The following is a 10,847-nucleotide window of genomic DNA, read 5'->3' as shown; positions in this document are numbered from 1 at the left end:
TGGGTGGATGGAAGGGTGGATGGAGATTAAGATCATGAGGACACCACCCCTCCACCACCTTATCAGTCAGGGTAAACTGAGTCACAGGCGCTAAGAACAGCACCTCAAAGGTTTAACCATGGTGATTTCTTCATCACATCTGCAAAACCCATCTGGGTCCTAGTGAGTCATCAAAACACATGCAGCGAGCCAGGTCCCCAGGATCCTGGGTTCTCAGCAGCACCAGTAGATAAAGAGCATGCTGGGGAGTTTGTATCTTTGACGTCACTTTGCTCCCGTGATGCAGGGATGATCCAGGATATGCAAACCTGCCACGCTGCCAGACACAAAAGACAGGGCAGGACATCTGGAGGTCTCCAGCCCACAGTTGACAATACTTCACACGGCCCCTCTCACTTCTAACTCATGGATACTTCCAGGAAAACACAATTCTGGGAGAGTCTGTAGAACACAGGTCAAGGCCTTGGACTCTGGACTTGAGCCGATCTAAGTTCAAATCCCAGCTCCACGGTCAAACACATTGATGGTCTCCACAGGCGGTGAGAGTCCCATCACAGCACACATGCAAGCAGAAGCTGGATGGCCACGCTGGACACACCATTATCACAAAGCTAGTGCTCTGTCTGGAAACACATATTCCAGGCTGGCCTCTAACCCTGGAGCAGAGGAGAGCCTTTGAGCCTCTGACACCCCAGCTCCCACCTGCTGAGTGCTGAGACAACAGGTGCCTCCCAACTGTTTCTGGTTTATATGGGTGCCAAGCACGAAACCCAAAGCTTTGTGTTCATTAGGCAAACACTGCTATGTCTCCTGCCCCACTTTTATTTGATTTGAAAAACGTTCTATGGCAGAAAGATTTATAAGCATATGTAACTTAATGCCCCACACTTCATGAACATTGACAAATGTATACACCCTTGTGACTGACACACTATCTCGGATGTCAAATATTTCCATTACCCGAGGAAACTGCCCTGGCCCTGTGCCCTACGCACCCATGAACAAGGATGGAACTCCAGGGGTGCTGGAACAAAACTTAGGCTAGCCAACAAACTCTGAGTCACTTCTAACTCCCCTATAGATAGCTCTCCTTTCTGCACAGATAAGGGCACAGGATTTTAAGAAGACGTGCACTCACTGTCAGGGGTAACTCTACACTTGAGCCAACTGGAGAATCAGTGCCTCCTTCTGTGTATACCCACAACCTCCCTCCATATAGTAGGTGTGAACTCTAGGCTTGGCCCTGTGAGGAGGGGAGAGGCTTTCAAATCACCACCCTGGAGCACCCTAGAAGGCAGTCCTGAGCGGGGCACTGCCTTGTCTTGGCAACACATAGTCCTTGGTGCACCCCCACACTGCCTACTAAGCTTCTGTGTCCTGAACACCTGCTAAGCTCAGACTGTCCCTCCCCGCCTCTCAACACAGCCTGATCCACGTGTGTTAGCATCTCCCAGTGCGCTGAGAAAACTAAGGCTCTGGATATACAGTCAAGGTCACAGGCAGTGAGGAGACAGGAGAGGCAAATTCAGGAACCTCGTTCTCCTCTGCCTGGCCAGGTACCTCATAGAGGGGGTGGCAGGTAAACCCGGGACCCTGAGGGCGAACTCTGCTCCTCTTACTCTGACCCCCTTTACCCTACCCAAGCCCCACCCTAAATCTGAGAGATGAATTTCACCCCATAAACCTTTCCTGGAGCTATCCACCACACCCCACACCCCCGTGCCAGCCAGGCTCCGGGCTATGACAGCCCTTCCCGGGAGCAGCCGGGGCTCCTTTGCATACTACGGCTCATTTGCATACTACTTAGGAAAAGCCTTCACTTTTCCCACCTGCAGCACACTCCGGGCTGATTACTTCTCCCCACATCGGAGAGTTAATTACTCTCCCGCGTCGACCCGGTGTTTATTTGCAATCAGCAGAGGGCTGGGGGCGGGTTGCGGGGGGGAGGGTGGGGTGGAGGGGGAGGAGGTGGCGCACCAGCCGAAGCAACTGTTCATTAGCCCAAATTTCAGAGCGCAAGTGAGAGGAAGCTTCCTGCGTGGTAAGGGCAATGTCAAAACCCAGCCTTGGCCCAGAATGCCCATTCACCCCGGGCACGTCCCCAGCTCTGGGGAAAGGAGCTAGTTGATTAGACCTGAGGTCAGGGCGACTGTTGAACAAAGGCCCACAGGGAGCTGCTGGCAGGACAGACAAGCTCCCGAGCAGCCCAATTACACCGCGGCCAAGGCGCAGGGACACCTCCCAGCTGGCTTCCCCAGCTGCCAGGCTTTTCTCTAAGCCTTTTCTCCTAATCCTCCTGATCTCTTTACAACTCACCTGCCCAGAGCCCAGCTGGGTGACTTCTAGCTGGGATTTCTCCAAGAGGCTTACCTGGCCCTTCCTGGATTTTGGCCACTGCTTTTCCACCATCCAGGGTGCCCTACTACAGCCGGGGCAAGGAAGGGGACAGGAGTGTCATTTCTTTCTGTGTTTCTCCACTCTTCCTAGAGAAAAAGAACAATTTTGTTGCTGCTACTGTTGTTGTTTGTTTGTATTTTGAGACAGTGCCTTTCTCTCTCTCTACGTAGCCCTGGCTGTAGACCAAAGGCTGGCCTTGAACTCACAGCGATCCACCTGCCACCTCTGCCTCCTAAGTGCTGGGATTAAAGGGGGGGGGGGGAGTGTGAGAGAAGGGAAGGTGTCTCCACCAAGGTTCAGGGGCTTGGGGCTGTGGAATAGTGAGCCTTGGTGGGAGGAGGAGTAGGCTGGTGAGTGTGAATCTGCCCCCACACACCCCAGGGTTAAGGAAACACCACAAGAGAGACTTTCTCTCTCTCTCTCTCTCTTTCTCTCTCTCTCTCTCTCTCTCTCTCTCTCTCTCTCTCTCTCTCTCTCTCCCTCTCTTTTTCTGTTCTCTGTCTCTCTGTGTCTGTCTCTGTCTCTCTTTCTCCATTCCTCCCTCCCCCCTCCCTCCCTACCAGATGTAGGGATCACAGGTCTGTATCACCATGCTTCCTCCTTAATGATTCTAAATGAAAAATCTAAAGAAAAAAAATAGAATTATATGCATATTTAACTACACTTTGCCTGCTATGATTCAAAGGGGGAGTTAGAAATGGTGATCTGAATAAAGCAGGGGGTGTTGCTTTTGCTTCTGAGATGAGCAGTGTAGGGGAGACCTTCAGTTCCCCAGTCTCCCTCAGCTCTTGTGACCCTTCCCGGTCAAAACACCTCAGTGTCTGCGACTCCTGTCATCAAAGAGGCAGTTCCTTCTCAGGAGGGAGCATTGGTTAGCACTAGTCAACTGCTCAATTGAATGGAAAATCTGTCCCAACATCAAAGCCCAAAGGGACAGCAGAGGACCCTTGCAGAATGCTAATATGTCCTCCAATGTGGTATTTTCTTTGCATGTTCCCCCCCAGAAGTGGTTTGTTTTCAGTGCCAGAGATTAGAACCAGGGCCTCACACATGCCCAGCAAGTGTGACCCCTGTGACCCACACCCCTGCCCACCAACAGAAATGTTGCCACAAAACAGGACTCATGTAAGGCACTGATCTGGGAGTCCAGCCCTAATGGAGATGGAACTCCACCAGAGAAAAGTCTGAATAATTGAAAAGATAATTTTTTTTCTGGGTCTAGTGCTGCAGGCCTGTGATCTCAGCTCCATGGGAAGATTGTGAGTTCAAGGCCAGCCTGGGCTACAGAACAAAGTCAAGCTCAACCTGGGCAACTTAGCAAGACTCTGTCTCAAAATCAAATGTAAAAGGAGAGCTGGGGATGTAGTGTTAGCATTGCCTAGTAAGTGTGAGGCACTGGTTCAACACACACACACACACACACACACACACACACATGCACACACACATACACACACATGCACACATGCACACACACATACACACACATGCACACACACATGCACACACACATACACACACACATGCACACACACACATGCACACACACACATGCACACACACACACACATGCACACTTGGTATTGTTATTCTTTTTTGTTTGTTTTTGTTTTTGTTTTTTTGAGACAGGGTCTCTCTGTGTTAGCCTAGGCTGTCCTGCACTCACTTTGTAGACCAGGCTGTCCTCAAACTCATAGCGATCCACCTGCCTCTGCCTCCCAAGAGCTGGGATTAAAGGCATGTGCCACCATGCCCGGTACTGTTGTTACTCTTTAGACCCCTGATTCCATGAAACATCTGAAAACAGAAACCATGACTTCATGATCGATGCTGCAAGGGCTTCTCAGTCTACTGTTCCCACTCCAGAGGTCTGAGCTCTGTGGACAGGAATAATGTGCCCACCCGCATCGTATAGGCCTGAAGATGTCCCCTGTGCAACATTTCAGGGGTGTTGCTGACCCACTGTGTGTGTGTGTGTGCACACACACGCACGCGCACACACATGTATGTGGGGACCAGAGGACAACCTGAGAACCTCAGGTGTCATTCTTTAAGCTCTATCCACCTTGATGATCTGTCTGTCTGTCTGTCTGTCTGTCTGTCTGCCTGTTTGTAGACAGACTCTCACTAGCCTAGAATTCACCGGTTGGGTTTGGCCGACTGGTCACTGAGTTGCAGGGGTCCACCTGTCTTCACCTCCCCAGCGCTGGGACGATACTCGCACCACAACGCGAAAACGTTACATGAGTTCTAGGGATTAAACTCAGGTCCTGATGCCTGCAGGCAAACATTTAACCCATCTCCCCAGCCCTGACCACTTACTTTTTAGGCTAATGCTATGTGTTTATTTATTTGGTTAGTTTGTTGTTGGTGGTTGGTTGGTTGATTTTGGTTGTTCGTGACACGGTTTCTCTGTGTACGCTTGGCTGTCCTGGAACTCACTCTATAGACCCAGGCTAATCTGGAACTCAGAGATCAGCCTGTCCCTGCCTCCCAAGTGCTGGGATTAAAGGTGTGTGTGCCACCAGTGCCCACCAGCAGGCTAGTGCTGTGTGTGCTAATGGGAATGTTTGCCCTTCTCACAGGTGTGTGCACAGAGCCTGTGGAGTAAAACCATGCAGCGTGTGGGAATGAGGCAGGCAGATAACCATGCCTTTCAAAGCCAAGTTTGAGCTGTGTCTAAGGAGTGCCAAGGGTCACCTGCCACTTCATGGAAATGTCACTTTGCATAATGTACTGTTTGCTCCAACAAGACAGCTGTGAACTGGGGGAAAAGTAACAAGTCGAGATTATTCTAGCCTCATAGAGATGTAAATGATGCTTTTCCGTTAGCCTTTATTGTCCCAGAGAACTATAAAATATTTTTAATTGTATTATATTTAGTCATTTATTTTGTGCACGCATGCATGCACAGAGTGCGTGCGCATTGGCGACGGGGGCGGGGAGGTGGTGGTGGTGGTGTCAGAGGGCAACTTTGGGAGTGGTTCTCACCCTCCACCATGTGGCTCCCAGGAATTGAACTCAAATCATCAGGTTTGATTCCACAAGAACTTTAATCAGCTTTGTATTTAACACATCGATCTCATGAATCTTCCAGAAGTCTTGTTACTTTGATGGGACCCCTCGCCTCTCTTCTCTCTGTAGATGCACATGTGAGTTTTGGATGCCCTTCATTGAGGCGGCTGAGGTCCTGGTGGTCTGTCTCATCATTTATAGACCACAAAAACTGACATGTTCTAAGAAACATCGTGTGTGTATGTGTGTGTGTGTATTTATGTATGTATGTGTGTATGCATGTGTGTATGCATGTGTGTATGCATGTGTGTATGCATGTGTGTATGCATGTAGTGTATAAGTGCTTCCATTCCAGAGCAAGTCAGAAGGCAACTCAGATCACCAGGCTCAATGGCAAGCCCCTCTATCTGCTGAGACATTTCTCTGGCCCTTGTTTTTGTTGTTGTTGCTTCATATAAGGCCTCACATAGCCCAGGCTTCAAAACTCACTATACAACCAAGGTGGCTTTGAGTTCCTGATCTTCCTGTCTCTGTCTCTCTAGTGCTGGGATTATAGGCATGTGCCACCATACTTGATGTAATGGTAGATTTTTTAAAAAATGCAAATATATGTGTTTTTTTTTTTAAACAGTGCTGAGATGAAACTTAAGACCTTGTGTAAGCTAGGCAGGTCTCCAAGCTGAGCCACATGCCAGCCTGGTGGTTCTGTTGTTTTGGCTACTGTTATTGTTTCCATTGGTTTAAAGATCTTGGGCATAGACCAGTTGGTGGAGTGCTTGCCTAGGATTCATAAAGTCCTGGAGTCGGTGGCCAGCTCTGAATGAACCAAGCATAACGGTGGCACACCTGTAACCCCAGCACTCGAAAGGGAGCGACAGGAGGGTCATGATGTCAAGACCAGCCTGGGAAACATAAGAACCTGTTTCAAGAGAAGGTGCTAAAAACATGCCCTCGTTTCTCCCACAGACAGAGTTTCTGCCTAAAAATGGGCAAACTTGGATGCAGGCAGAGTTAATGGCCAGACTCTGCCAAGACAGGGGAAGTAAGCAAATCCTCAATGGTTCCTGTTTCACAAATATGTCTGTCAGATATACTGGGCCAGAAGGCTGAAGATGATGCTCCAACGTTATAGAGAGTTTTGGGTGTCTGTTCAGGCAGTAAACTGTCTCTGTCTTTTTTTTTTTTTTTTTTTTTCATTTTGGAAGCTGCTAACCTGCACTTCCCTTTTACTCAGGTAGTTAATTCTATTCCTTCTCAAGTCTCTGATGGGGTTGAAGACCAGGTAGTTAATTTTAAAACTAAGTTTAGTTGTTTAAGAATTAAAAAGATACTTTTAAGTCTAGATAGATAGTTTTAGGTTGATAGATTTGAGCTTTAATAGAGGCTGATTTAGGTTCAAAACTTTAGATTTACCAAGATAGAATAGATAATATTTTCTACAAGGTTGCCAAATACATTTTGATTAAAAATTGGAAAAAAAAAAAAAAAAGAAAGAAAAGGAAAGCTGCTGAGGTCACAAACCTGAGAATGTGAGCTCAGATCCCATGGGAGGTGAGAGCCAACTCCAAACTCCTCTGACCTCCACACATGCTCTGTGCCACACACACCCACACTAACATGCATATACCACATACACACAGACAAAAAATAAATAAATAAACTATTTTTAATGTTGACTTAGTGGCCACCAAGTGCCCAGTTTTCTGCAGCTGCCTGGTACTAAAATTTCACAATAACCCTCTGAGGTAGGGTCTGATCCTAGTTTACAGACAAAGAAACTGATACTGAGGCTGAGAGGTGGGTAGCACAAGCCATAAGCCCAGCACTTGGGAGGCAGAGGCAGGCAGATCTCTGTGAGTTCAAGGCCAGCCTGGTCTATAGAGTAAGCACCAAGAAAGAAAGGAAGAGAGAGGGAGGGAGGCATGGAGGGAGGGAGGCAGATGGAGGGGGAGAGAGAGAGAGAGAGAGAGAGAGAGAGAGAGAGAGAGAGAGAGAGAGAGAGAGAGAGAGACATGTGATAACTTCCCAAAAAACAGGAGACAGGCTACTAGAAAGTAGTGAGCTTCGAACCAAATCACTGTGTGCTTTCTACTTCCCAGCGGCCTATTCCTTCCACTTTAAATTTTACAAGCACTTGGCCATGAACTCTTATGTCTTCCCTAATCATGAAAAAGGCCTCAAGTTACAGATTCCGAAGAGAGTCCTTTTGTCCTGATATTCTTTGCTTCTCTGGATCCCGAAGCCCCACCCCACCCTCTCCCCAGAGCTCCTCCTCACAACTGTGGCTGGATAGGACATCCCCTTGTCCCAAACTAGCTGAGGTCTGCTTAAAATTTTTCTTGTGTGGTGTCTGGCCCTGGGGAAGTTCAGGGGGCAGATCCCAAGAAGAGGAAGTGGGACAGGATGTGAAACTTGGCAGCACCCTGATGACACCCCTTTGCTGGTGGGTGTCCCACCATCAGCAAAGGGCCAGAGCATCCAGTTTGAGCTGACCACGGAGGCAGGTGAGGCCAAGCCTGAGGGGGAGGGGGCTGGGAAACCAAGGTAGCTGCACCGGTCTGGACAACCGAGGCAGGGAGGGACGAACATTGCCGTTAGCCAGTTCTGTGCAAGGATAGATGGGGTGGGGACACTGATATAGGACCCAGAGTTGGTGGGTAAAGGGACCCTATTCTCTGGCCAGAGCTAGGGGAACCATGAGAGGTAGCAACTCAGACCCATGGATCCCCCCTCAAAAACACAGGAAGCCAGGAAGTGGGTGGGGGAACCAGAGGCTAGCAGCTGGATCAGCAGAGGGATTTTCGGGGACAGTCAGCCCTCATATGGATATGAAAAGGGGCTGAGACTGCCGGAGAGAGAGCAGGCAGATGTTTGTGAAAGCCTGTGCGCGTGCATAGCTTGCCATCTGGGCTGGAGATTGTAATTAAAACAGTGCTGACGCTTGGTAAATATTTGTTCAATGAAATCCATCATCCGTGGGAGTGTGTGAGCCTGTGTGTCCAGAGAGTGGGAAGGTCTATGTGGATATAAGATCATATGCTATGCAGGTGCAGGGGGAAAGGTGTGGGGTTTAGGGCTGGGGCTGGGCCTGGGGCTGGGGCCAGGGGTCAATAGCTTGAGCTAGGAGATAGGATTAAAGTTAGGGTTAAAGTTAAGGTCGGGATGAAGGCTAGAGCTAAGGCCTGTAGGCTAGGGTTAGGATTAGGGTAGGGCCTGGGTGCTTGGGTTAAGGTCAGAATTAGGGCTAGGAGCTAGGGTCAAGGTCATCGTTAGTGTTAGGGCTAGGGCTAGGGAGCTGAGGACATCTGCATATCATAGGTGGACTCCGACGCCCCAAACTGGATCACAGAACATTGCATGTGGAATCCATCATGGATTCTGGATACCCAGCCTGCTCAGGGTTCCTGTGTGTCTCTGCAGGGACATCATGGAAGCCTCTCGGGGATGGCTGGTGGCCTGTGCACTGGCCGTGAGCCTGGTATCGATGACGGTGGCTGAGGATGTGTGCCAAGCACCCAACGGGAAGGATGGGGTTGCAGGAAATCCAGGCCGCCCAGGGAGGCCGGGTCTCAAAGGAGAGAGAGGGGAACCAGGTAAGCAGCCTCCTCCACCAGACAGGGGACTCATCCTGCCATCCTCCAGGCAAAGGCTTCCCGTGGTCCTGGGACTTAATGGTGCATTTGAGCTCGAGGAAGCCATCGCAGTGTCTGTACAGTTCACCCTGGCACCTGAGGGTCTAGCCTTCTCGCAGACCTTGTCCCCAGTCTTAGGTCTCTCTGTGACCCTCTCCTCCTCCTCCATCCGACTCCCTATTCCTCCTCTGCAGACTGGGCTGCATGGATAGTGGCTATGAGAGGTCTAAACAGCAAAGCCCAAGATTCTCAAGTCGGGACCATTGCCTTATCGGTTGACTTCAAGCAAGTTACAGACCCTAATATTCCACTCCCTCCTCTGTAAAAATGGAGACAGAACCCTGCCCAGCGTGTAGAGAAAGATCAGCCAATAACAACTGCCCTTGGCATTTCCTTCAGAGCCCCTACTATGTCCCTGCTCCCCACTCCTTGGGGGGAGGGGCAGTGAGAGGGCAGGAGTTAACACCAGGGCCCAGAGCCGGAAGGAAAGCCCTCTGTCATCCTGAGCCTCCTAGTCTCCAGCAGGCCAAAAAGGACCTCATGGACACCTGCATTCATTTGCATACAGCTGTCCCCATAAGGTCCCAAATCTGAGAAAGGGGTTGGTGACCTGGAGGCATGTGAGGTGACAGCCATGGGCAGGAGGCAACTGTGCAGTCAGAGTGCCCAACATTTCCTAGAATCCAGGGCCTGCCACATGCTGTATTTACTTCATTCCATACTGCAGATGAAACCGAGACTCAGAGAGGTTGATGTGCTCACCCAAGGCCACACAGCCAGTCAAGCCAGTCAGACTCAAATGTCTCAAAAGCAAAGGCTTTTTCTGTGAGGACTGGCAGCCTCCGGGACTCCTTACCCATGATGCCCCCTCATCCACCCATCATCCGCTCTTTTCCATGCAGGAGCTGCCGGCATCCGGACAGGTATCCGAGGCCCTAAAGGAGACCAGGGAGAGTCTGGGTCCCCTGGCAAACCCGGGAATGTGGGGTTCCCAGGACCCAGTGGGCCCCTGGGGAACAGTGGCCCCCAAGGACTGAAGGGTGCTAAAGGCAATCCAGGCAACATCAGGGACCAGCCCCGGCCGGCTTTCTCGGCTATTCGAAGGAACCCACCCCCAGGGGGCAACGTGGTGGTCTTCGACAAGGTCATCACCAACCAGGAGGGTCCCTACCAGAACAAGACGGGCCGCTTCATCTGTGCAGTGCCTGGCTTCTATTACTTCACCTTCCAAGTGATCTCCAAATGGGACATTTGTCTGTCTATCGTGTCCTCCTCCAGGGGCCAGCCCAGGAGTTCCCTGGGTTTCTGTGACGCCAACAGCAAGGGCCTCTTCCAGGTGTTATCTGGGGGTACAGTGCTCCAGCTGCAGCGGGGGGACGAGGTGTGGATTGAGAAGGACCCCACAAAGGGTCGCATTTACCAAGGTACTGAAGTCGACAGCATCTTCAGTGGATTTCTCATTTTCCCCTCGGCCTGAGCTGCGGAGCCACCCTACATTCTGCCATCTCCTCCACTCCCTGTGTGGGCTCCCCCTTCCCCCACGCCCCCACCCCTGAACCCCTTCTCTCCTCACTGTGCAAAGTGAAGGGGCTGAGGCGTTAGCAGCCCATGGGAGGGGCTGGCTCCGAGGGCCCTGAGGACCGATGTCTCTCTGCACATGGCCCAGTGGTTTCTTTAAGCACTTTCTGGAATAAATGATCCCATTTATGTTTGTGGCTGGAGATGCACTGGCTGTTCTGGGCACTGGGCAGGAAGGAGGAGTAACAGTGGCCACTGCTACCTGTGTGAGGGGAGCAGTGTTAG

The 10,847-nt window shown here is 50.6% G+C and overlaps 1 protein-coding gene across 1 annotated transcript; it reads left to right on the top strand.

Moving 5' to 3' along the window:
* Positions 1-7,753: 7,753 nt before the first annotated feature.
* On the top strand, positions 7,754-10,581 carry C1qa (complement C1q A chain). Its single transcript, XM_051171972.1, has 3 exons — positions 7,754-7,916; positions 8,833-9,005; positions 9,947-10,581. Exons 2-3 carry the CDS (start codon positions 8,840-8,842, stop codon positions 10,519-10,521), a joined length of 741 nt encoding a protein of 246 aa, XP_051027929.1. The 5' UTR covers positions 7,754-7,916; positions 8,833-8,839; the 3' UTR covers positions 10,522-10,581.
* The last annotated feature ends 266 nt before the right edge of the window (positions 10,582-10,847 follow it).

Source organism: Acomys russatus, chromosome 29 (genome assembly GCF_903995435.1).
Source record: "Acomys russatus chromosome 29, mAcoRus1.1, whole genome shotgun sequence".
NCBI lineage: Eukaryota > Metazoa > Chordata > Mammalia > Rodentia > Muridae > Acomys > Acomys russatus.
This window is presented reverse-complemented; position numbering and strand designations above follow the sequence as displayed.